We start from the raw sequence: 27961 nt of genomic DNA, 5'->3' as shown, positions 1-27961 counted from the left end.
ACAACTTGTAGCACTCTTACTTGTCTTTGATGTAAGGAAAAAGTCTTGGCCTTGGGCAAAAGGGACAATAACGGCACCTCCCGGAGGGTGAAACACAAACACAGGACAGCCCTTCCTCGAAACCTCTGGACGACACCATGCTTATTCTTACAGCTCTTTTATTCTGAGGAAAGAGCGAGGAAATATTTATGTAATCGTGTCTGAATTTAAAGGAACTCCCAGACACAGAAGAGCAAGCTAAGCTGCAAAAGAGTTGAAAAAGACGTCATTGTTAATGCTTGTGGTTTTCCATTTGCGTTTTTGTCTCAATATTTTCACCAAGATCCAGACAAGTATTTTCTGTGATTTCTTATTTTACATTTCCACATTGTTGTATAAAAATGCACTAATCAAAGTCATTACTTGGATGAATAAGATATTCCAGAGTAGCAGAGAATAACCAGCAATATGGAGTAATAAAACATTTTAGTAAAAGCTCTGTACCTTTTTGTCTACAAAGCTGATCTCTTGAGACTCCTGTGCACATGAATGAGGGATGTAATTCAAATGTTAACCCTAATATTAACCTTTGCCTTTCAGTGATTCAGTCACACATATGCATCTAGGTGATTCTCAATATTCAAATTAAAATATCTATTAAAGTGCAAATATAAGACCAATTCAGAGGTCTGGAGATATCAGCTTTCCTTCTTCTTTAGCTCTGTCATCTGATTCGTATTCCCTCCACAGAACAGAAAGTTAATGTGATACACATACTCATAAAACCAGACACAGGGTTAAACTTAACACTAACTGTTGTATGCTCAATATTTAGTCAATTTTCTGGTTATTGAATTATTTTTTCTTGCAGCCAGCTCTACGGCCAGTCCGAACTCAGGTTCATAAGTTCTCACAGATCTCATACAAAATTGTCATACATGGTTGTTTCTATAGTAACAGCTAATTCATAGTCACTTGTATGACAGATACATCACTTAAAAAAGAAAGGCTGCTGAAGAAATGACAGTGTATAGATACATGAACATAAGTGAAAATAGGAACTAACTTGTTTCAGTGAATAATTATATTGAAAAAGATGTTATATAAGTACATTTTGTCATTCCTTAATTAATACATAATGCAATATTTGGCAAAAATGTTGTTATAAGGTTGTACAAGAGGAATACAATCATTTGGAGGATGCTGCTATAGAAAAAAAACTGTGTCGAGTCATTTTCACATTATTTTCCTATATCAGTATGCGACATCATATTTAATTCATTACTTAAATGCACTTAACATTATGATATATATATATTTATGGCATTTGGCATCTTTTATCACATTTATACACACTGAGCAATCTAGTGAACCTACAGGGGACCTTTTTCCGAGCCTGCTGACTTTTTATTTCTTTTTGCAGATCACGTTTGTGCAAGCAGAGACACGTGGATGAATTAACAATGATGTACATATTGAGCAGTGTTTTTGCAGTTTTCTATGTTAGTAGTAAAGGAAAAGGACAGTATTTGTGTAATCTATAACACTAATTCACTATAAAACCTGCTAAAAAGCCTTCTCAGCTCTTATTTCTCTTTAATTCATATAATGACATCAATTCCCTGTCCTGTATCATGGTCATCTGTGTGGGATTGAAAAGAGATAATTGCCAACATATACAGTACATTATACTGTAAGTACAGGTCCTTCTCACTGATGTCATTGTGTCATATGGTGTAATACATGCTATCGTTATTAGATCACCATTTAATTAGATTTAAACAAAAATGTGTATTTAACTGTAATGAAGTAACTAATAATAATAATCTCATTTTGTAGGGCATTTATGTAATCTGAAACATCCAAATAAACTTGGTTTGGACAATGAGACACTGTTTATATGAACGGTGAATAGTTCAGCATGTTCTCAAGGCTGTGTTATTTTTATTGTATTTTTTTAGAAGTGCATGTCATTAAAAGAAATGTTTATTGGTTGAAATTACTGATCATTTTATTTTACCATCAGGATAAGAATAATGTTTTTCATATATCCCTTTAAGTATGCACTGCATACTTTGGACCACACGTGTGTCATGTAAGGGTAACACCGATCGGTTTAAATAAAACCTGCAGACGATTTGATTGACAGCTTGATATGCTCACTGTGAAGACTTAAGCCTAGAAGAAGTACTGATCAATTTATCGACCTTATCTTAAGATAAATTTAATATAATATATTTCTCAAACAAGCAGAGTTGCAAGTTGCATTTGTATTACATATCAGTGAAATTGTAGTAAAAATGTATGGAAGGGAATCCCATGCTTAACCATTACTCTAAACTCTGTATCTATTCATACAACTTGAGTTTGTTCTTGCATTGTACAATAATAATAATATACACTGTTTCTTGTCGTGAATAACTCTTCGGCAAACCTGTAATTTTGATCTGAAAGGCCACTGGAAGTACTGTAATTTAAAGAAAAAACAACACAGGTCTGCTCTTTGTTTAGCTTAATGATCAACCTTTCACCCAGTGCCCCAAGGCTTTTCAACACCTGCCATGTATACTCTCACTGAACCAGTGTCAAGCATTTTATGGACAATCTTCTGAAAAAATAACCTTCCCACAGACCTTTTCCTTCCCTTTTATTTTGGTCATGCTTAGCTTTTATCATTAATCGTGCTTTCTTTCGATGGATGTTACATAGAAACTTGACATGTTGTTCTGACAAAGCTAACATTTTCCAAAATATATGTACATTACATTATTGTATGTACATTACAGGCTTTGTTCAAGATGGTCCCTGTCATATACACTACTATTCAAAAGCTTGGAATTACTTGGCCATGTCCCTGTTTTCTAGTTTTTCCGGGCCCAGTGGGGGCCTCCCACTCTGTACTGTTCTGGTTAGAACCAGTTTGTGCGGTTATGAAGACAGTTGAATACTACAGCTTTGTAAGGGATGTTCTTGCCATGAAAAGATAGAAAGTACCTTCGATTCAATTTTAAACCTGTAAACAAATCCAACTCATGATACTCCAGATAATAAAGTAACCTAAGGCCACTTTATTTTTCTCTCAGTACAACAATTTCAGCTGTGACTTTTCTAATAATCCATTTGTCTTATAAAATGATTCACTTGGATTGGCGAACATAACATGAGACTGAACATGTGGAACCAGAGGTGTTGATGGTGTAGATCTTTATTCAAAATCATCTTTATTTTTCTGAAATGGGTAGAATTTTTTTTTTTTTTGAAAACAAGGAAATTTACAAGTGATCCCAAACTTGAGAACAATAGTGTATATATTGACATCCCTCATATCAAACATAGGCAAAAGGCAATATGTAATCTCTACAAATTCTTTATTTAAAAAGTCGTGAAATATGTTTGCTTAAATATGTTTGCTTAAGTAGGGTGATTTTAGATCAGTCATTAAACAGATACAAATCATTAACTAACCCAAATCCAAACCTCCATAATTCTCTATACAAATTACTGTTACCCCTTTACAAGCATGAGATCATATTGGAATTTTTAATGGTAATTAAACAACTTACTCTTTGGGTATTTCTCAATGAAAAATTAACCACTCAGCAGTCACATGAAAGTACTACTACTTCAACCATATCCACTACAACTTTTACCCACTTCTACATATCATGTTTCTCCACATCAGGTTTACATAAGAGCAAATACAAACTTACAAATGTTGTTGCTGTTGTCTTCTAAAAATGGTCATGAGTTTTCATCATTGCATTAGCACAGATTTTGTGGAAACGGATAGTGCTCATAGGATCGATGATGAAGGAGGATCCGTGTTTGGGGTATGCCGCAGTGCGAGAACATCTTGTTTGTTTGTCCTTTGCTGGGGTCACCGTCTCCCTTCTGTGTGGCACTGAAGTGGTATGAACAAATTCCTGTTTCTATAGAGAGAAAATACACTTAATGAGTGCATAAATCAGTCTGTGTAACCAGATTCTTTATATTATCTAATCTTTGCCAGAGAATCAACAAAAAAACACCAAAAAACAGGCCTGTAAAGGTTTCATAAAAGAAGCACTGGAAAGCTTTAAATGGACATTCATTGACTTTAATGGGATGAACTGATCACCTATATCTAATAGAAATCGTAGCCTTTGGCTAAAGCCGTGTAGGATTCGATTACACATGGAACATGATGCTTTTACTGCTTCTTAGAAAATGGTAATTGAATCAATGAAGAAGAAGAGAAGAGAAACATCCAATTAAACCAAAGATTATAACTTTTTAAGAAGGTCTTGTTTTTTTATCTGTTTATATTTTTTGCAAAAGTTTTGCTGAGAATATAGGAAGCGCGAACAAAGGTTAAACCACACTACACCTAGCATGCAATTTAAAGCATCTCTAGTCTGATTTGTTTATTTAGAATTATTGTAAAGTGTACTTACTGTAAGTACAAACATATTGTGTCAAGATTAATTTTGATGAATTTTCCATAATGTCTATTAAGACAGAGCGGCAACCAGAAAAGCATGTATAATAATTCAGCTACAACTGCAAGAAATGTAAGATTTTGTTCATATTTAAGAAGTTTAAATTTATATTTTTATTCATTTTATGCATGTCTAGATATGTCTTGGCTTTATATCCAGGGTTACACTGCATGTACTTAATAATGACCTGCTATAGCCATTTCTTCTAACTGATTGTCATTTATTTTTTAATTATTTATTATATTTTATTTGGTTTATTCATTTATTCATTTTTGCGCTCTAAAAAGGAAACATAATGAATAACTAAAGGGAGCAAAGAAATGAAATAAATAAACCTATACGAAGCAGGCTGAGATGTAAAATACCACGTGGAAAAATAGGAGGATGGCAATTTAAATAGTCCTGTACTCTAAGGGAGGGGAGACTTCTGGCTCCTGTTAGAATGGGCAGCAGACTCTCATTCGTGTCCGGAGCGCACGAACAGCCGGGCATGGACCAACAACCACAAACTCCCAAGTACGGACTTTAAACTCTTCTTTAAATGCTTTACTCGACAGATGGAAGTTAACTTATTTAACAGCGAGTCGTGCCAGAACAGTTAATCTATAATGCAAGGATTAGTTTTAATAACTCCTGTACAGCGATACGCGCGAGAAATTACTACTGTTAATGCGCCAAGAAATAATTAACAGCTGTAGATGCTTTAACATCTGTAGATGCTTATTGAATGTTTGCCATTTTTTAACAAACACGCTTTTATTTTAACACGCAAACTTTGTAAGTGTATAAGTTAATATCTTGAGGACTCATTAAACAAAACAAAGCACTCTCGAGGGTTTTCGGTTTATCAGTTCAGTAACTTTTTTCTCCTCATTCTTTCCTCTGTCTCTCTTCTATAGCTAATGAAGCGGAGTAGCAGGCAAGCCAAAACCAACTCGTCCTTATCACCTTTCTTTTCCTCAAGTCCTCCTTTCCAGCATCATCACCATCAACATCATCATCGCCAGTACTGACTCGAGCGCCGGCCACCCGTCCCGCCTTTCTCCAGGTAGCGCATGCACATCAGCGGCCATCATGAATGTGCAGGTGATGCCCGAGCACAAGCTGGCGTCGGTGGCCCCACTCAAACCGTACGCCGTGGAGAAGAAGGATGTGGAGCTCATCCTGGTCAAAGAGCGCAACGGCTTGCAGTACACGAGTTCCCGTACGCACACATGCACCGAGACGCCAGAGCGCGAGACATGGGGCAAGAAACTGGACTTCCTGCTCTCCGTCATCGGCTTCGCTGTGGACCTGGCCAACGTGTGGAGGTTCCCTTATCTGTGCTATAAAAACGGCGGAGGTGAGTACGCGTAAAGAAACGTGATGCCTGCGGTATTAAGTATTTGTGTGCACTGAAGGGCTAATGTCATTAATTGCAAGGTCAAGTGTGTAATATCTCAAAATTGTTGCACAGATGACTTCTAACATTTATGAAGACCAGTTAAAAAATGTTTGCATGCTACAAACCTCATACAACTATAATACAAGTCAAGTATTTGATCAAGTGAAGGTTCTAGACTAGATGGGATCCAACATGTGGTGACGTTTCCTATTTTATCTTCAGCGAAAAAGAAAAAATAGCATCTTAGATCGCCACAAAGTAGCCACACACTTATCAACAGTACAATCGAAGAACAGAAGATAAGGGACATTTCCTCCTACATTATTCACCACACATAGAAGAGTTTATTAGTGTTGGCTGCATGATATGTCAGAGTATTGGGTAGTACTACTAACTATAGTAAAAATAATAATAAGTTTATTTCATATAGCACCTCTCTTAAACTCCTGGTTGCGTCACAACAGACAAGAAAATTCTCACACTAAAAAACATACGATACAGATGATGAAGAAAAAAACAAAAAACAACAAGATAGAGGAGGAAGGCAGATAAAAGTGCTGAGACATTTTGTCATTCCGCCTTTAAAATAAGAGATAATTGAGCGGTTGTGGAAAGATTGAAGCACAGTGTTTAGGGGTGTTTAAGTGTTTAAGGACATGGAGCATGAGGGACAATGAGGAGCCCAGAACCTGGGAGAATGAACATGAATGTAGGGATGGAATAGCACAGAAATCAGTCATAAAAGGACTTGGACTAGCACTAGATACCTGGTATTATAGATGAAGAATTTCAGCTTCTTCATCTATAATACTCATTAGTGTTTACGTTCAAGCACTTTTAACTTGTAATCGTTCCATACAATACAGATGTGGCATATATTCAGTTTATAAATTAAAATTTTGTTAAAAATTGCAAACTAGGAAAAATGAACAAGCTCCAAAAGAAAAAAGCATTCTTATAATAGAAGAAACACAGTAAGAGTCTTCAGATTCAAGCTTCAAGTTTGTGCCAAGCTTCATGTTTGTGCCAATGTGTAAGATTTTTTTATATTTTGTAGTATGCACTATGTAATTGTTCTATCCATCTACTCAATGAACTCACAAAGCACAGTCTATTCAGAGCAGGTAATTTTGGTGCTTATTTGACTTTATTTTTTGGTGCTAATGGAGTGGTGCTGCTTGACTTAGAAAAAATGCCCATAATCCTTCACATTGTAGTTATTTGAGGCGGTTAAGTACCCTTACAGCATTTGGTTACCCTTGTTGCTCTGATACCATGCAAACTGATCATAGATGTATGAGTAGAGCTAAAAAAAAAGATCATCGATTTATCAGTCACACAGATGCCCTGATTAAGGCCTCTGGCTGGAATTGCTTCTCTAACAACATAAAATCCAAATGTAGGTTAGTGCGATGTCTGCCAAAGGTACTTACACTCCCTTCTTGAAAAGTCAACAGAAATTGAATGATTCAGATTTGGCTTTTATTGACGTAACCACTTTCAGTCTTCCAGTTGGGATAAATCCTACACTAGCTTCTTATTCACTTTATTGAGCCAATTTGTTTTATCTGGTATGGTTTGTATAGTATTTTCTTTAAAAATAAATAAATAAATAAAATATCGGCACTCTTGGCAGTGTTTCAGAGTAAAATGAACTGCGAATCATGACAGTTTGCTCCTGTATTTTCACTAAGCATTAAAGTTTTATGTTTGTGTGCAGACTTATTTTAAGTTTATCAACTGAGGTAAGCCAGGTTTCATGTCAAATGTTTAATTAGAATTTTAAGCAGTATTTTGCAAATAATGCTTCCCAAATTTACCACCCAGTAACCTCTAGAGAAGCTTTAACTGATGGGAAAGCAACACATGATGTTAGGATTCTGACAGTCCAGCACTGTGCCATTTCCTTAGAGAAGCAGTACAAGTGTTGCTGTTTAATTATAAGTCAGTATTAGTGTAAACGTGGTATCTTTTCTGCAGTGACATTTTCAGATCGGTATATTTACGGCAGTGTATCAAAGAGAAAGTTTTCCTGCACACCTCCATAAAACAAGGACGATATGAAGCTTTGATATTTTCTGATCAAACACTGTCACATCTGTTATGTGACATCTGCTTTTTTATAAAAAGACATATGAGCATGAGATCTGAGTCTGAAATCAAACTTTACCCCATACCCCTTATCAACTAGTGCTCTAGTGCTTACTTTGTAAACCTTGTTTCCAGCTCTGTAATGAAATTTGAGCTGAGTTGTATAATATAAAAAGATATCAAATACAAATGCACAAAAGGGTTTTTATTGTGTTACTGTCAGTATACAGTGTGATCACCTCTCCGTTTTCTTTGTGTTTGTTTTGTTTTTTTCTTTATTTTTCTTAAAAGATAACACTCATGCAAATCCTTTTTATTCAGGGGCCTTTCTGATCCCATACATCACTTTCCTGTTCATTGCGGGAATGCCGCTGTTCTATATGGAGCTGGCTTTGGGTCAGTATAACAGAGAAGGGGCAGCCACTGTATGGAAGATCTGTCCCGTTTTCAAAGGTGCATTTTTAAAATCTTTTTTACTTTCTTTTATTACCTTCTAAGAATTAATATGAATATATATATATATATATATATATATATATATATATATATATATATATATATATATATATATATATATGTATTAATATTATATATGTTTTAATATGTTTAACTAATTGTGTTCAGAAGTTTTAGTGTTCAGGTATATGTCCCTTTTATAAAATAGCATTAATTGTATTACACAGTCGTATTACACACAGGTGAAAAATTAAAAGAATAAACTTGTGGCTCTGTTGGTCTGACCTTCATAGTCATTGGTTATCAGTTCAGCTAAAGACATATGGGAGGTGTATCACTCTCTGGTGTATCACTCTCTCTACACCAAAACACCAAAGCTATACATTACAGAGGTTGGGGTCAGAGTGCTGGGCACCTATGACATAGCGCCCCTGGAGCAGGGAAGGTTAAGTGCCTTGCTCAACAAGTGGCAGTTTGGCAGTGCTGGCCACTGACCACAAACCTTTCGATCAACAACCAAAAGAGTTGTATAACCAATAACTACTTTGGCCACCACTGCCCCCAGGTTTATTTATTTATTTATTTATTTATTTATATTTTTAAATGCATTAAATGATCTGTTCCATCTATCCACAGGTGTTGGTTATACCGTGATCATCATAGCTTTGTATGTAGGCTTCTACTACAACGTTATTATAGCTTGGTCTCTGTACTACCTGTTCTCCTCATTCACGAGTCAGCTGCCCTGGCAGCACTGTAATAACACATGGAACAGCCTCATGTGCAAAGACCCCAAGCTCATCAATGGCTCGCTTCTCCTGGGCAACGGCACCTACGCCAAGTACAAGCGAACGCCTGCTGCTGAGTTCTATGAGTGAGTTTAATCATTCCTAATGTCACATCTTATATTTTATTTGTTCTAAGGACATGTTTCCTAGCATTGCATCAGTGAGTTGCCGAGCCAAATGCTTTTTTTATTTTATTTTTGAGGACATCAGTGTCATCTTTCACTTCATTTTTCTACTCTGGATAGTTTAAGTGCATTCACTCTTGTCTCCATTAAGTCTCCATTAGCATTGTTATGCAGTTTCTCAGATGTGTTCTTCAGATCAATCTACACGCACGGTACAGTACATCACGACTACCAATTTGCATTTTTATATGAGCCAGCTCTCATCCCACACTATGAAAATTTATGAATGGTTAAGTTCACAGTGAAGAGTAGCACTATTGGCATTTATTACACTTTTTTCATGAGCTTGGGCTGTGTATTAATAGTCTTTTCATGGCTGTTATGATAAGCTTTTTTATTTTCCATCTTTTTGCCACCACAGTATTTCTGTGTTAGTAACATTTCCATAAAGCATCTATTGGCAACTTAAGATGTGATTCTTTAGATTAAAAGGAACAGCTGGAAAAACCTTGCAGTAAATCGGATCACACTGCTGTTGGGACGTGTTGAATGATTTCAGGCGTTAATCGTTAACAGTAGTAGAGCGTGGAAGGTGCCATAATTGATTTGGTCTAGCCAAAAGCAGTGGGGCATACAAGCATTGGGTGGCTGTTTAAAAGTAGAGCAGTTTGCATTCCAACAATCTTCCATGTTGTATATGGAGTGAAACTTGGAATGGAAAATTTTCTGTCCAGCAGGAAGAATCATGTGCGAGACATTCAGAATGTAGCTCTCTTTAAAATAAACCTCCTAATTATAAATATGATGGTGTATCATTTGGGGACCAGATTGCTGGATCGGAATTTGAATGAACACACTTCCAGGAATTTTATTTTTTCAGCTAATTTTTTTATTGTTGTGATTAATTTGATAGAGCACGGAGTTGATTTGCAATGACATTGAGCACCTGCTCATATAATAGTTTATTTTTCATTTTTGGCTTTATACATAATTTTGTAACGTATTAGATTTTTTGTCAGTGTGTCTCAGTATAATTTGCATCTTAATATTAAGTTTATTAGGCAAAACCTAAGATTTGCATACTTGTGAGTCTTGTGCACTTGTAATAAGACAAACTCTAGAAGAAAGTTCCTGGAAGTCTGCTGCTAATGCCCAGGGGTTTAAACAAAGAGGTTTTCATTTCCAGTGATTCATGATTATAAAATGAGGATAGACTGCAGAGTAAACAATATTAGAGATGTTCACTCATAATCCAGACACTTTGAATTCTTCATACAGTGGACACTTAGGCATCTGAGCTATGTTTTGCTGACTTTTAGAAATTGTGATTTTTCTGTGGAAAATTAGTACCAAGAGCTTTATTTGAGTTGATTCAGGCTAGACGAATATTAGTGCTATTTATTTATAGTGATGACTGACTGAGGGTGTTTTCATGAGTGTGTTTTTCAGGGAAGGTATTTAATATATGCACAGAAACACACATTAAGGTGGGTCTATGTTACTGACTTTGAGAATGATCATTCAGCTAACAATGAAAAACTATTACAGGGTTTAATATTAAAGAAGACACTGAAGACTCTTTCTGAAAAAAAGCTCCTCACTGAAAACTATTAATATAAACTTGTGATTTAACTTGCAGTGTGTACCTCTGATCCAGTCTGTGTTATGGACAATTAAATAACAGTCTGACCAATCAGAATGGATTAAAAGCATTTTTTTATTTGGCCCCTGTATGATATATCATGAATATCATGACTTATCTTTGGTTCATCTGAATGCAAAAAGATGGTCAAAAGAGTTCTATGAGTTCTATGGCATACACCATGTTTGGGATTCCAGTCCATCACATGGCACACTCGTTCACACCTGGGGCAATTTATAATAGCTACCACCTACTGCCGTGTCTTTGTAAGGTGGAAGGCAACCAGACATCCCAGACGAATTCCATTCAGACACAGAGGGAAATAAATACAGAAAGTGCAGAGGAGCTGAGTTGGAAACATGTGTAGTTTCTGCATGTACTAGCATTCCTGAGTGTGTACTGTAAGCGGAAAATCTCAACGCACTGGGCAGAGGTCTTCCCCTTGATAAATATAGTTTTATCTAAACACAGAAAGGTGGTGTTTGATGTCTTTGTTAAAGTGAAAGACACAAAAGTCTCACAATAAAGCTGTTTAATACTACACACAAAAGTTAGTGAAAGCTACAAGAGATGTGTACTTTTCATCATTATATTAGTTACAGTTTGCTTTTCTCTTATGTTTTTCATTCTCTTTTTATGTCTTACATGGCTACCTTTCTCCTTGTGGTTTCTTACTTAATGATGCATGGTTTTCACAGCTTTCATTGGCCTGCACAAGCCTGACATTGAGTCTAATAAACAAGCGCAGGACTCCATGATTAGTCTCATTAGTGTATCCAGCTGGAGTCTTACACCAGTGCTTTTCTTACACATTCTATGAACTTTTACAGATTTTATTTAATCAACATAATCCAATGATTTAAAATATTCAATGCTCATTTATTAAATATAGCTACATATTTTGCACATATATATATATATATATATATATATATATATATATATATATATATACTGTATATATTGTAACTGTAATGATTTTTAGTGATTTTCAAACCTTTCACCATCATCATATCATAATTATTTTCAGTGTTTAAGAGATTTCAAGACTTCTTGTTAAATTAATGAGGTTTGGATTACGGTGGTGCAGTGGCACAGCAGGTCACTGCCTTGTTACTGGATTTTCTATCCATATACTTCCTGTGTCCATGTGGGTTTTCTCTGGGTTCTCCAGTTTCCCCCTACCTCCCAAGAACATGCCAGTGGGCGGCTTGGTGAAGAATTTAATATTCTATCATACTCTAGATCCACTGTGATCCTGACCAGGATAGTGCAATTAATGAAAGTGAGTTAATACAATTTGGATTACACCAATTCAAGTGAGCAGTCACTAAATTCAGTTATTGTTGTTGTGAATGCAGCAGATCCATCAGATAATATGATCTGTACATTTTGATTTTGGCACAGGTTTTATGCCAGATGTCTTTCATGACGCAATCTTCTCATTTTATCTGGGCTTGGGACCAGCACTGAGAGGTAATACCTCAGTGGATAGATTGGGTCCCTGCCCTGAAATTGAACCATGTCCACAGTGAGAGTGCGGGTCCTGCTGCTGGACCACCAGGGAATGCCTATAATATAGCAATGATAATAGATTTTTTAACTGTAACATTAAAATCCATATCATCTAGCTACGCTGGTGGACCCGAGAACCGTTATCTTACACACTGGTTATGAAGTGGATGGACTCACATAGGAGAACTTGTGGTCAGCAATTACACAGATAGAAAGCAATATTCACAGACACATATATTCTAAAATGATTCTTCAGCTCTGTTGTTGGACTGGATGTTTGGCAAGTCTTCACTGACGTGGTTTGCACTTTTCAAGACAATTCACAATATAGACAACTTAAAGTAACAGAAAACAATAGATAGGTCTGGCAACCCCAACATTAAGGAAGTTGTTCGCTGACTTATTTATGTCACATGTCAACACTGTATCTTTCTACAGTAGGCCATCAATTATGATTTCTATAGAAAAGAAAGTGTGACAATGTCAAGAAGAGGAAGTTACATCAGCCAGTTTACCACCCACATTTCATTTCAGTCCATTGTTTTACCAGTCAATCTCTGTCTCTTGTGGGTGGGAAGTAATAGTAGTTGTCAAAAAAACATTTCCAGACACAGTTTAAACCTAGTTTTGAAATAATTATTTTGTCAGTAAGGATTCTCCATTGAAAATCTAAATTTGGTTGATGACGAGAAAAAGGCATTTTCTGATTTTAGAATAGATGTTACATGGAGTTTCTTTAAATAACGACTGTAAAGGAGAAATAATATTAGGCTCGGTATCCTGGCTAGTTATTGGATAAATTTTGATGTGGGTTGTTTTCTGTTTGTTTGTTTGCTTCTTTATTTGTTCTTTTTTGTAACTGTTCAGATGTTGTGAAGGGTAAATCCAATCCAATAACTGTTTTGTCTAGGGCATAAGGGTGCTTCTTCCAAATTGAACGAAACAACAAAGTACTGCATATAAGCATTGCTGGTTCTTTTATATCGCAAGAAATTCTCACATTATCACTTTTGTTTTGTTTTTTTTGGATAAAGGGGGCTGTATGGCAAACACACCATTTGCCAATGTAAGCAATAATAGAATCAAATTTTTTACCATTACATGGTAACTATAAACAGTTAAAACTAGCAACGTGTTTGCAAATCACTCAGGTATAAGACTGTCTGTCGTGTGTTATTTCTTACAAACTGATAAGAACCAGACAGGTATAAAATTTCTTCTTAAAAAACCTATTATTATTATTATTATTATTATTATTATTATTATTATTATTATTATTATTTTATATTCCAGACTTATTTACACTGTTACAATGTTAAATAATGTCATAAATTTTTATCAATTTAAAGATACATTTAATGTTGTGGAATGTCCATGTGATAGAGCTTGCTAGCATCTTATAGCATCTATATGCAAGATAAACTGACCTTTTTCACAGAATTTAACTAAACCAATTACGTTTGACAAGTCTACACTTTTGTTTCATTTCGTTGTTAAAGATTCAGAAAGAAGAGCACCAGTTAAACAAATCCTTGTGACATACCATAAACAAGATCCAAACAAAACAAATAATCAATAAAACATACAAATAAGTAAGTAATCTAGAATTAGAATTCATTGGTTTTCTTGCATCGGTTACTTTCTGACCAGGAAGAATAATTTAAGAAGTATTACTTGATGCTTGTATTTTCACAGTGGACTCAGACCACTAGACTGGCAATAAAAGAAAGCTGTCAATTCAGATTGGAAGCAGGATGGTAGAATTTTAAACATTAACTCTGGAAGATTTAGCAGAGACAGATGAGATCTGTTTCAGATTATAAAAGACATATTTTCCCAGGTTTCACATAGACAAGTATTTCAGCATTAATTTTAAATGGCAGCAAAAATAAGGCAAAATTCTTACAAACGTTTCTGAAGAGAAAATAACTATCAATTAAAGGCAAAATTTAAATTTTAGTCTTTTTTTTTACTCTGCAGTCTATCCGCATGCAAATGAAGAGGCATGAAATGAACAGGAAACAGTAACTTCTTTATGAGAGTTTTTATTTCGGAAGGAAAAGCACAAAACAGTATGTTCCTATATGGGTTGGTTTGGCATTTCAGAACAATGGCCTTAAATTCTTTTCCCTTTGAACTTCTGGGAATCTGGATCATAAATGCTTTTTCTCCGAATGTATGGAACTAATATGTTGCTCTGACACCTAGAAAGAGAAATACAGCACGAATAATATTTATGTCTTTTGAGGTGAGGCCCCATATGTGGGTGGTACTTTTCATCCTTTCTTATTTATGCAGCCATAAAATTATGAAACCTTTGGAAACCCACAGAGCAGGAATAGGATCTGATGGAAGAGAAAAGTCCCACAGGGGTGTGTATGTGTTTAGCTAAAAGAACAGACCATACTGTATATCTGGCCGATAAACAGTAACTTATCCCACACAACACATCCAACTATTATGACATAGAATCCCACCACACGGGTATACACATAACACATAACATGACCACAAAACTAAAAACATAACAAGAAATTTGGAAAAAAAAAAATACTTTACCCAAACAAAACTTTGGGAAAAAAAGGATCAAATTTAGAAACATGACAGTAAATTCAGTAACACCAGCAAATTTCGAAACAAAAGCACATTCTGAGACACAACAAGAAATTTGGAAACACAAGGCAAATTCAAAAACACAAGAATAAAAGTAATTTCATTTCATTTTCTAGATGCATTTGTCCAGAGAGTCTTCCATTTAATCACATTTTATACAACTGAGCAATTAAGGGTTAAGGGCCTTGCACAGATGCCCAGTAGTGGCAACTTGTTGGGCCTGGGATTTGAATCACAGTCTTCCAATGAGTAGTCCAATGGCATAATTATTAGTCAACCACATTATAATAAACAAAATCAGAAACAAAACAACAAATATGGTAACATTTCTTGCTGTTTCTTTCTATTTTTACTTTTATGCATTCAGCCAGCAATTTAATTTTTTTCTGAAAAACTAAATAATCTCAGTGTAAGGTTTAGTTTTACATGATAACTTCACAAACCATATGACTCACACCACAGTCTTGTTTGATGAGAACCCAAAGCCTGTCAGAAGATCTCAGTTTTGAGGAGTTCCTGAAAGCAGTGAAATGCATGTTTGCTTTAACTTAATTTGATAAAATGTACTTTGCCAGGAGGAAAAGTGCTCCTGATGTCCTCTGAATAACCCACTGTTGCTTATGTGAGTGGTGTGTTCTGGATAAGTGTGTTGTTCTGATGGTCAGCACTTTGAATAGCGAATGAGACATTCCTTTATGCTTTGTGACTTCTGCCACCTTTGATAAAAATGAGTTACAGTGTGAACACCATTTTAATTTTAGTAAATCAAATTCTGTTTAAATCACAAACCTCACGCTAACTCTGATAAAATTATGCTTTAATAATGTGTATTAAGGATTATCATGAATTACAATCTTAAATTTGTCGGACTTACGAAAATACATGGATTTTGTTCTTTGCTTAGACGAGAGGTACTGCGCATTCACGAGAGTCAAGGCATCAGTGACCTGGGAGAACCTCGCTGGGAGCTGACGCTTTGCCTTGTGGTGGTCTTCTTTATTCTCTACTTCAGTCTGTGGAAAGGCGTAAAGTCATCTGGGAAGGTACTAAATAGCCTGAGCGTATTTTTAAAATTAAACGACAATATATTGCACTATGTACTGTACTATGCTGAATATATTAGACATTGCACATTATATATTATAGTTTTGTACATCTATGCTAAAGATTGTCAGCAAGTTGGTTCATACATCACATACTTGATGGCAATGCAATAAAATAATATGTGGTGTAAATACATGGGATGATCATGAAAGCCCAATTCTAGTTATAGAGTGTTATGTAGAAGAATAGAAGCCTTTTCACATTGAAATTCTTACTTCACATATTCAATATTTGGAATTTGGGGTCAGAGCGCGGCGTCGGCCATGATACAGCACCCCTAGAGCAGTGAGGGTTAAGGGCCTGAACCTTAACCACTGAAATGTTAGTGCTATAGTGTAGTGAAACAAATATGCAAATCCATACCTATGCATATATGCAACTGCTTACACATGATTCTGATTAATGAAAGCATCTAATAATCCGGTTAATAATTTATGCATTAAAGAGGGTTCTGATCAGTAGGTATGAAAGTGTTTGTAGGAAGGAACTATTTCTCACATTTTGGGAAAATAATGTGTAATTGTATTTTTAATCCTGAATGTGATTTTACGTTAATCTTTATATCTTTATTGAACACTCTTGCTGAACATTTTTATTTATCATGTGTAGGTGGTGTATATCACTGCCACCATGCCCTATATTGTACTTCTGGTGCTGCTTTTCCGAGGCATCACACTACCTGGTGCTATGAACGGAATCCGTGCGTACCTCCACATTGACCTTAATAAACTCAACAATCCTCAAGTAAGTTTCTTATCTTCAGGTGAAATTGAACATTAATAACTAACTATCAACTAATCAATACTATATTTTTATATTGTTATTAGTAATATTATTTACATATATTAACAATAAAGCATATTCTTTAATATTATGTACTATCCTTGGGACTAACTTCATTCTTCTGTTCAATGATCAATATTGTCATTTGCAGTGTTATCTATATATATTATGTCTCAGCATCTGAATCTATTGCTATCTATTGTACATTGCAGGTTTGGATTGAAGCTGCCACTCAAATTTTCTACTCTCTGGGGGCTGGTTTTGGTGTGCTTATCGCCTTTGCCAGTTACAATAAATTTGACAACAACTGCTATAGGTAGGACATAGTGATTGATGTGATCTTTTGGGATTGGTTATCTCGGCCCCATCATCAGCACTATAGCATGTACAACACAGCGCTGTGCATTTCATTCCCATCTTTCAGTGTCATTAAAAAGACAGTGGTCCATGGAAATTGATGGTTATCTCTATCTTTCTCCTTGGAGCTGTTGCTTAATTAAATAAGAGCTGTGTCCAGTGTCAAATTTGTGCTCTTAGCATGAGATATATGCTTTGTGTCAGTGTCCAAAGGACACGTCCGATAGAAGAGGTTGAGCCTTACTGATAAGCCTTACTGAGTTTTTGTGTTGTTGCTAGGTGTGTGTATCTCAGTAAAGTCTTCTTGAAATAAAGAGAAACATTGCGATTTATCAAAAAAACATAAACCTGCATAATACTTTGTCAAACCATACAAAACAAAATAAGAGGTTGTAACAAATCACACGACATGTTAAACTTTTTGTAGGTTTAGGGATAAGGATTAACATTTAGCCCTTTCTTCATTTATATAAAATTATATTAATTTACCTTTTCCAACAGAAACAATTAAAAAATATATTGCCACAATATATAAGTCCACTGGTTTCAGATACAGTATCAGAAGAGCTCATTTAAACTTGAAGCAAAAGCCAATGCCTTTTTGGCAGGGGGGGATTTTACCCCATTTTCTACTAATTTGATCATTTGCCAATTCCAATTTCCTATACCGAGCTCTGCCTTATCACATGACAGCTACCAAGTAAAGAGGGTTAGGACTAGCACATGGTTTCTTTTGAGGTTTCTTCTGAGACCTCTGAGACTGAGTCTGTTCTGTAATGAATCCACTGCATCTTTTCAAACTGTTGCTCATATAACGTCACAGTGTGGCTTTTCAGAGGAAAGCACTAACTGTTCTTTTCCACGTACAGGGGCTCACAGATGTCTACAAATGGTTACTGTTGCTGCGATTGACAGGGTAGAGAATAAAGACACCTCTCGCACTTTAGACAGCATGGCCAATTTTGGTCGCTGGGCTATGAATGACTACGATGTCATTGTGATTTCAAATCACATTAGGGCAAATGCTGTTCTGTTGTGTCACTTTGCAGAAGCTGTTTAAACCAAATTGCAGATCAGTTATCAAAATATCAATCAACAACAACAATCAAAATAACTTCTTAGCCGCGAATATACTAAGCTTTTCACATACACTTTAAGTATACTTCTATGCATGGAGACTACAAATTGGCAACATTTGGACATGTTTCTGACACTAAGACAAAAATTAACAACACTCTGAAGTCAATTGTTGACCTAGGTTAAAAACCTGAGCTCATGCTAACCAGCCCGATGATAGCTCGATGAGGTAATTAAACGAGATCTCACACAGGGTCCCATTTATCATTAACCTTATTTTCCCCCATTTGCGATGAACAATAGCTTGGCTCCATGCTAGTGGGGAACCAAGGCTCTTTAGTCTTTGGATTAAATTACAAAATAGTTGCTTAGTGCCAAGAGATGGTTCCAATAAAATGTCAATTGAGATTTATTATTTTGTTTAGGAGAAAGCAGTAACACTGTGAAAGAGTCCATGTTTTTGTGACAACACAGATTGATCCATTAGTGCGATCATAGATAGTAGTTGCAAGTTTTACTTTAATTTAAAAATACAGAATTTTCAATAGCTTCAGCCTTTGCCACTGGACATTGCACAATGGTTGAATCACATAAAAACTCTATTGTTTCCATTTGGATGAATCTGTGATATGTGTAATGGATTTGAAATACCTTTATCTGCAGTCATAACCATCTGACTTGGATTGACCTAAAGAATTGCAATCATTTAACGTTAGTATCATCATTTATGTCATAGATCTGGAGTTTATGACTGGAACTCTGGATGCAATGTAGGAATAAACCCTGAATGAGGCAGCAGTCCATTGCTGCTTCCTTGCCCTATCTGGGGCACTAGAGAGTTTTTTTTTTGGATGATGCCATGTCATTGTGTCAAATTACCTTCAATGCTTGGACCCCTAACTGGACCCCTAACTTAAGAAATATTATTTATCCAAGTAAATACAGAAATACAGTTTTAACACTTAAAAATGTTATAAATGTGATAAAAGGAACAAACCAAGACAGCAATAATGCAAAATCTAACTGATGTAAACATGTGATGTATTGTGCTCTTGCCTCTTGCAGGGATGCCCTCCTGACCAGCACCATAAACTGCATCACCAGTTTTTTCTCAGGGTTTGCCATCTTCTCTGTGCTGGGTTACATGGCTCATGAGCATGGCGTCAGCATTAAGGAAGTGGCCACAGATGGTGTGTATGTCACATCTCTTTATCAGCTCTAGACATATATTTTAATCAGCTTAAAAAAATGTTCTAACATGATTACTTTGCAGATCCTTGATAACATCATTTTATAATTCTGAATTATTTATTCATGTGCAGATTAATAGAAACTCTGATACTCAGAAATCAATGAATGTAATGAAAATCAGTTCAGTCAGTGGATTATTTACAGTAGTATTTGTGTGAGTTGTAATATATTGTTTATTATTAATTATTTTTGCAGTTCTCTTTGTGTTTGTTTTATTCCTTGTTATATCAGTGTATACTACTCCATCTATTGTGTGTTTGAATGCAGGACCTGGGCTTGTGTTCATTATTTACCCGGAGGCCATTTCTACTCTCCCTGGCTCCACTTTCTTTGCCATATTTTTCTTCATCATGCTTCTAACCCTAGGCATTGACAGCTCTGTGAGTAGCCTGTTGAGGAATAAATAAAATCTTAATCTCAATTCAATTAACATCAATTTTTCTCAATTAATTTTTTCTCATATCAGTGTTTTGCTACATTTCATGATATACAGTATATGAAAATGGAAATGGTGGAAATGGACTTTTGGGTTTGTGTCCATATATAGAAGTAAACAGAAGGAAGTAATTAACCTTCATGGACTGTTTGTCCAAGCATTTTATTTTTAATTGAATATTTTATTAGCCATCTAGCTATAAAGAGCAGGATAATGACATGATTTATGTGAGGTGAAGCCCAAACTATATTGCTTGTTTTTTTATGCTAACACTAACCAGTTAGCTAAGCGTAGCTAGCTTGAAGTAAGACTTATAAATGTTCCATATCTTTATTGTTAAGACTAGGCATAAAGATAACATAATCCTGCTAATGTAGCAGGATTACATTATCATTAATGTAACATAATCCTGCTACTGTTAATGCAGGATTGCTGAGAGGATATTTAAATCATGTTTATGTAGCTAATTTCATAGCTAAACTGACAGGAGATTATGCTCAAATTGATGTTCTATATCTTCACTTTGAGCTCACATGAGCTAATTTGCGAGGGTTTTTAAGTAAAATTTCCACAGAAAATGCATTTACGGGTAGTTCTAACTAGTATGCTTACATAAGCAGACTTAACAGAACAAAAAGATAAAGATAAAATAATGTTATAAAATTAGTCTTTGAGTACATACATGTATGTGCCCAGACTTTTAGGGAAGCCTAAACTAACAAATATTGTCGGTATTGTTATTTCGACTAAAGTATGGAAAAGAAAAACTTACCAGATTGTCCACAGATCTTCTGGAAAAACACAATTTGACCTTTGTAATAATATATTTCACACAAATTCCCAAAACATGATGTTGGCAACATTGAAGTACTTTGTAGTTTTGTCACCAGCATAACTTCTGAGGAAATTATCTTGTTGACAGAAACACATCATGGAAATCCTGATAAAACTGAAACAAAAACAGTCAACAGATAATCAAAGCAATCACTTCACACAAAAAACATTTAACCCCTTACACAAAAAACATTTAACCCTCGGCTCACCCCTATACTATGTTCTTCTTGTTCAGATGGGTGGCATGGAAGCTGTCATCACTGGACTCACAGATGACTTCAAGATCCTAAGGAGAAACAGGAAATTGTTCACTTTCATCACTGCATTTGGGACCTTCCTGGTTGCTTTACTGTGCATAACGAAAGTATGAATCATCTCATTATATAACAGTGGAAGTAAGATAGTGGGAATGTTTTGAAGCAGTGTAAATGAGCAGTTTGTATGAGATGCCATACATCTCAAACGAAAAAATTTTATATTTCCAAAACATGTTTGACATGCATTCCTTACTTAGCTAAACCATACCTTATGAAAAAGCTGGATAATAAATATCAGAGACATATCGCCTTTTTGCATGCTTATATAAAACACTAGTTTTTTAGAATCCCTTGATTCTAAAGATATCTTAGCATTTGATCTGTAGGCTGTAAGGAACAGAGAGCTATTGTATCCTGGCTCACATGCCTTTTTGTGCATGTGGTCAATGGTCATTATGAGATTTCAGGAAATTATTGACTTTAACGAATAAACATTTATGAAAAATATTAATGATAAATGGAGTTACTACATGAATTGACACACAAATGTATGTCATAGTTCATCACTGGTGTTTTTTTCCCTTTTCTCTCATACCATTGTCTATAGGGAGGAATCTATGTTTTCACTCTACTGGACCACTATGCTGCAGGAACGTCCATTCTGTTTGGAGTTCTTGTGGAGGCCATAGGCGTCTCCTGGTTCTATGGTAGGTGATTCAGGACAGCCAAGCCAAATATTTCAATACCAAAGAATTACTCACTATAGGACATTATACCTTATACTATCATACATGGCTGCACATACAGTACACATGAAATTGCATGATATTACTGACCAGAACTAAACCAAAAAAAAAAACTATTTGTGACTGAGCAGCACCACAACTTCACCCACCTTTTTATTTTTATTTTCATTCACTCTTACAATTCTTTTCATTATTTTGTCACCTTATAGGAACAATGCTATAAAGGCTGACTGGCCTCATTTATCTTTTGCTAAGTTGTGTGCAAATGTTTGCATACTCCAAAACTTTCAACAAAGATATACAAAAGATTTTCTTTGTACTCATGTATGTATGCAGATCATGCACAGTGATGAGTCACAATTCATTTGCATGTAGTAGCACCTACAAAATTCCATAAACGGTAAAGTGGACAGACATCTAGGAGCACAAAATGAATAAAATTATTCTTAATCCAATAATCCATCATCCCATATAATTAATTTTTAAAATATAATTATAATTCATAATCCAATATAATTCCTGAATTATTTGAATATAAGCAGGTTTTTAGCAGATTTAAAAATGAGGCCCAATATGATTTTATGGAAAAATCATTCTCAAAAAAGCTTTTAAGAAAGTAAGATTTTAAGTTGTGAAAAAGTGATAATACTTCAATTAGTATTAACTGGTATGTTATTACATGTTTGATTTATATTGTGAAGCATTGATATTTTCACACTTGGTTATGTTCAAGTCCTTGGTTATGTTATTATGTCATATTGTGAAAATTTCCCCCTTTATTTCCTATTGCAGGTTTAAGCATAACATGGCTTGACAATAATATTTTTTACAGCACAAATGCAAACCATATGCTATGATTCCGATATAATGTAATGAATAGACCCTTCTGAAATATATATCAAACCACAGGATTATGTCATATGGTCATACAAAGGATGTTTGCATTTATGAATCCAAACCATAGCCAGGGCCTACTGTATGAATCGTTTTTCACTCTAATAAGTCATGCTACATTTCTTGCACTTAACTTAGAAATATTGCAAAGTAACAGGGTTACTGATAGAAGAATTAATTTACATTTGTCTGACATTTAACAGCAATACTCATCTTTCATTTTTGCTTCCTTAGCCTTGACAGTCTCATTTCCTTACCTATTATTATAGTTTCAATGCATAATTTATAAGGTTAGCTTTCTGGTCAAGCTGAGAGTGCAGATGCTAGCTGATAAGGTGTATCAGTGTATTCCCTCACTGTGTGTGGTCTGTTTGTGTGTCTGTGTGTGTGTGTGTGTGTGTGTGTGTGTGTGTGTGTGTGTGTGTGTCTCAGGGGTGGATAGATTCAGTGAAGACATTGAACAAATGATGGGCTTCAAGCCAGGAATCTACTGGAGACTTTGTTGGAAGTTTGTCAGTCCTATTTTTCTGCTGGTGAGTATTGATGATAAAAATTAAGCTGATATTTTTATGCTAACATAAGAACACACTCTGTGAAAGGTGAGGTAGCTAAAACCAAGTCAAATGCTTTGAGTCTGCAATCATACAGTACCATGTGCTTTCTAAATAAAAAGCATTTAAAACAAAAAATTTCCTGTTAGCCAGATTTTTTGTTAAATCTATTTGAACTTTTCATCTGGTCAACTATGGAACTGCTTTACAGTTTATCTTTTATATACATTTTTAACTATGTGTATTTTTAACCACATGTTTTAAGTATGATTATGGAAAAAAAATCTTCACTTGCTTTAAACTTTGTGTTGCTGTTTGTATCATAGCATTACATACGATATTAAACCATGCTGAAAGTAAAAAAATATGCGGATTAAACTGACACATTCGAATTTTTAACTACCTACTATGACTTTTTCCCTTGCTTAATCACACTAAATCATGTTGTGGAAATACCTAGTGCTTGCCAAAGAAAGATGCTCCCCTTCTGAGCTTTTGTTCCCTCTCAAGGTTTCTTCTTTTTTTGTATTTCAGCTGCATATTTTTTTCCCTCTCCATTGGCTTGCTCAATGCAGCATGATCCTGGGACTGTATAAAGTGGCTCTGACCTTTTGTGAAGAAAAACTAAATTGAATTAGTGCAATTATCACATTATCAACATGAAGCATCTTGGTGCCTTGTAATGGATTTACTGACAGGGATTAGATTGTACTCCATTCATTTTTTCAGCAATTTCATACATAGTAAAACAAAATATTTCACATCCAATCCGGAAAAGATGATGATATATTACATCCAATCCTGAACAGACCCTAAGTTCAGGGTCTCTTTCTGAATCTAATAACTATTTATCAAACACAGATGCTTGTGTTAAAAGGCACCCATAAACAGGATTATGAGAAGCATATGACCATGTCTGAGTAGATCATTCTTCCACCTGGACCAAGGCAAGATTCTTTCCTTTGTTGCTAACAACTCTGTGAACTTTAGGAAAGAACAAAGGAGTAAGATTGGTCTTTATATGACACCTGTTAAGAGGTGAAGAATCTGAACAGCCATAACCAGCCATAAATGAGGGTAGTTTAATATTTCACATCAAAACACACATCCTATTTTGTTTGAAATAAGCACAGGAGGATGCAGTAAAATGTGATAGGAGCAATAACAATATTATTAATGTGTCTTCTCACTCACACCCTACTGAATGATTGGATGATGCTCTCTTATGGCATGACCTTGTCTTTAGGTTGTGGTGATTGCCAGCATTGTCACTTCCAACAATATGGAATATGAAGGCTATGCTTTTCCTGCCTGGGCTACTGTGGTGGGCTGGGGCATTGCCCTTTCCTCTATGATGTTTGTACCACTCTATGCCATTTACAAATTCTTCAGTGTACCAGGCACCTTCAAGCAGGTTAGCATTGCTTCTTTAATATTACCAGCTTCCCAGTTACTCAACACAATAAAGCCTAAATAAAGTTACACTATACGTTCTAAAAAAAGCAGCATTTTGCTAATTCATGTAATAATCTCTGATCTTTTCTACTATTGATTGTATATATTCTATTTTGTGTTATGTATGTAATCTTCCTTTTGTTTCAATAGTTTCTAGCTTATTAATTATATTTTCCATTACAGAGGATAGCATACTGTATTACACCAGAGCACGAACATCACCTGGTGGCAGAGGGAAACATCAGGCAGTTCAAGGTAGGAACTTTTTTCGGGTGAAAGTTTTTTCTAACCTGAAAAATCAAAACTACTATAACACCAAATAGGAGAGTTGTCAATAAAAAGACAGAGATCTAATACCATCACTTGTGGGCACTGACTAAAGAACAGAAATGAAACAATTTTGATTAAGAACACACAACACGTAACATGTAAAAAACATGTAAAACTATAAATTACTGGATAATCTGTTGTTGTAACCTGATAGATAGATAGATAGATAGATAGATAGATAGATAGATAGATAGATAGACAGACAGACAGACAGACAACCAGGCAGACAACCAGATAGATAGATAGATAGATAGATAGATAGATAGATAGATAGATAGATAGATAGATAGATAGATAGATAGATAGATAGATAGATAGATAGATCTATAAATGGATGGATGGATGGGTGGAAGGATGGATGGATGGATGGATGGATGGATGGATCAGAACTTCATTCTGTACATATGTTATTAGTTTCAATGTTGTTACATAGTGATTAATGGATAGTGTACTTTGATTAACAGCTGAATTAGGAATTAAGATGCAAATATCCAGCTCTTCATGTGCACATAGTTACGTCTGAAGACTAATATGTTAACTCTACCACATGAAGCGTGAGTGCTGTTTACTTTAGATCTAGTCAGCATCTCAATGAAGTATTCTTATACACCTGGTTTTACAGCTCAAACATTGGCTTGCCATCTGATGTGACCACTGGTGCTGGAAAGCCTTCTAAAATCCCAGGCGTCTGATGTGCCATACGTGAACCCTGAGAGAAATGTACCTCCAGGGAAGTGGACAAAGTGAAGCGATGACTTCTGTGTATCTCAACCACATACCCTATTGTCTGCACAATTCTGCTTCTGTCATGTGGGTCTCTTTTTCTCATTGGTGGAGAAAAATGTCTGTATTTTGCTTTTTTAATATTATGATGTTTTTTAAAACATTACATCTACAAAACCTCATTTTTAAAAGTATGACCATTTTTAGTTAACTGTATTATTATTATTCTTTATAAGTCATCTCACCCTGCAAAACCTTTAGTGTTTCCAAAGATAAAAATACACATAGTCACAGTCGCTAGTCGCTTATTTTAATCTTTGTCTGTGTGGGTGGTGTGTGTATATATGAGCATGTGTGTATGAGGGCATGAATAGTGACACACAGTTCTTTCCACTGTAATATTTATTTCCATTTGTCAAATCATTATGGGCCAACACATTTCCCAACTAATGTTAGGCTTTATTAGCTGTAATGTTAGGATCCAAGACATTCATTTGTATCCCATAGTAGCAGTAATACCCTTCTTTGCCATGGTGTATCCTGGCATAGTTTTTGCTTTGTAGACACACACCACTGTGTCAGTGCCTTATCAAGAATTTACTGGAAACTTACTAATATTTTTAATCTGTTTTAATAAGACCAAAAGGGGTCTTTACTATACCCACAACATTAAAATTAGAAGGAACCTTCACAGACACAATGCCAAGGATACTTGATATTTTAGGGATTTACAAGATAACAGAGATTCCCTAAAAGCAACAGTTCTAAGAAAATTAATATCACTCCAGAGATTGAGTTTTATGACAAAATCTTGAATACAATATAATGAAGGATAGTTATCCTTAAGTTAGCACTATGCCAAAAGAATATCTATGTCATGTTCAATATTGCTCTAAAGCTAATGGTCAATATTTTATCATCTACAAATATACACCAAATGGATTAGATTATATACATCTTTTTTGTCTTCTTTATATTGATCTTAAAGTTTTTCTTTAAAAAAACCCTTGGCTGACTGTTACAGTTTTGTTAAATAAATCTATGAGATTAGAATGCGAGATTTAAGAGTAGAGACCATCAAATATAAGCAATTATAATAAATTATAAGCAATTATTTCAAGATAGGCAAAAAAATATCTTTTTTGGCACAACTGAGTTTTGGTGTTTTTTTATTATTATTTTTGTTTTGTGCTTGAAAAGATTGAATACATTGAAGTAGTAGTGGCTAAGACACTGGACTACTGAATGTTGTCAATCCCAGCACTGCCAAGCTGCAACTGCTCAACCCTTGAGCAAAACCATTAACCTTTAACTGCTTAGACGTATAAATGAGATAAATGTGAGTGAATGTATACAGAGTTCTGTTTCATGTGTTACACATGTATGTCCATATCATAATCTCTCCCTGATGATTTTTTGTGTGTGTGTGTGTGTGTGTGTGTGTGTGTGTGTGTGTGTGTGTGTGTGTGTGTGTGTGTGTGTGTGTCTGTTAGGGTTACTTATTTTTTTGAGAATTTCTCTCAGGTCAACTTTGTGTTGCATCCTAAGTTTAAAAAACAAATAAATAAAAAACACTACTTACTTATATTTACTTGGAAGAAACAAAAACTGTTAGAAGTGCCAAAATTCTACTTGTATTTTCTATATTTGAGTGGAAATGCATTCAGATATATACAATACATTGTAAACATGGTAACTGGTTGGGATCAAGCCACAGTTGTGGTCTCTAGATATATTAATTAATAAATATATTCCTATATATAAATATATTCTTTTGTTATATATCTAATCTTGTATTTATCAGATTCTTTATAATGAAACGTGAATGTAAAGTATTTTAAATGTAGAATGTCTACTGTAATATTACGTGTTGAATGTAAGTAAAGGTGATACTGTAAAAAAATTTTATATATATGATATACATATATATGTGTGTGTGTACATGTTCTATGTAACTGGGGTGGTTCTTCCACAAGAAGGTAAACTGATGTTACTGAGCAATGTTTACAGATCCACATGTCCTGTTCATAGCTGATAGATATCTATGATGAACTTAAAGTACGCACATTATTACAATAAAGAGGTTACCACA

At 35.0% G+C, this 27961-nt stretch overlaps 1 protein-coding gene and 1 long non-coding RNA gene across 3 annotated transcripts; one reads left to right on the top strand and one right to left on the bottom strand.

Moving 5' to 3' along the window:
• Positions 1 to 57: 57 nt before the first annotated feature.
• LOC132838784 (uncharacterized) lies at positions 58 to 5542 on the bottom strand. Its single transcript, XR_009647663.1, has 3 exons — positions 5406 to 5542; positions 3690 to 3908; positions 58 to 163 (listed from the first exon to the last, which is right to left on the bottom strand). It is a non-coding gene; the product is annotated as an uncharacterized LOC132838784 (long non-coding RNA).
• On the top strand, positions 4892 to 27961 carry slc6a2 (solute carrier family 6 member 2). Of its 2 annotated transcripts, none has more exons than XM_060859369.1 (15): positions 4892 to 4973; positions 5357 to 5799; positions 8254 to 8385; positions 9025 to 9262; positions 15976 to 16114; positions 16785 to 16919; positions 17171 to 17274; positions 19458 to 19582; positions 19911 to 20023; positions 21149 to 21277; positions 21778 to 21877; positions 23243 to 23343; positions 24608 to 24775; positions 25000 to 25071; positions 25769 to 27961. In XM_060859369.1, the coding sequence occupies exons 2-15, from the start codon at positions 5532 to 5534 to the stop codon at positions 25790 to 25792; spliced, it is 1848 nt and encodes a 615-aa protein (XP_060715352.1). In that variant the 5' UTR covers positions 4892 to 4973; positions 5357 to 5531; the 3' UTR covers positions 25793 to 27961. The 2 variants fall into 2 exon arrangements, with proteins under 2 accessions (XP_060715352.1, XP_060715351.1); XM_060859368.1 differs by lacking the exon at positions 4892 to 4973 and adding an exon at positions 5053 to 5234.

This window comes from Tachysurus vachellii, chromosome 23 (assembly GCF_030014155.1).
Source record: "Tachysurus vachellii isolate PV-2020 chromosome 23, HZAU_Pvac_v1, whole genome shotgun sequence".
Taxonomy (NCBI): Eukaryota; Metazoa; Chordata; class Actinopteri; order Siluriformes; family Bagridae; genus Tachysurus; species Tachysurus vachellii.
Note: the sequence above shows the minus strand (reverse complement) of the source record. Positions and strands in the feature narration are given on the sequence as shown.

Coding starts and splice junctions, on each gene's coding strand:
- slc6a2 (XM_060859369.1), top strand. CDS start 5,532: ATGAATGTGCAGGTGATGCCCGAGCACAAGCTGGCGTCGGTGGCCCCA. Junction 9,263..15,975: donor CCTGCTGCTGAGTTCTATGA/GTGAGTTTAATC, acceptor TTCTTTGCTTAG/ACGAGAGGTACTGCGCATTC. Junction 24,776..24,999: donor TACCAGGCACCTTCAAGCAG/GTTAGCATTGCT, acceptor TTTCCATTACAG/AGGATAGCATACTGTATTAC.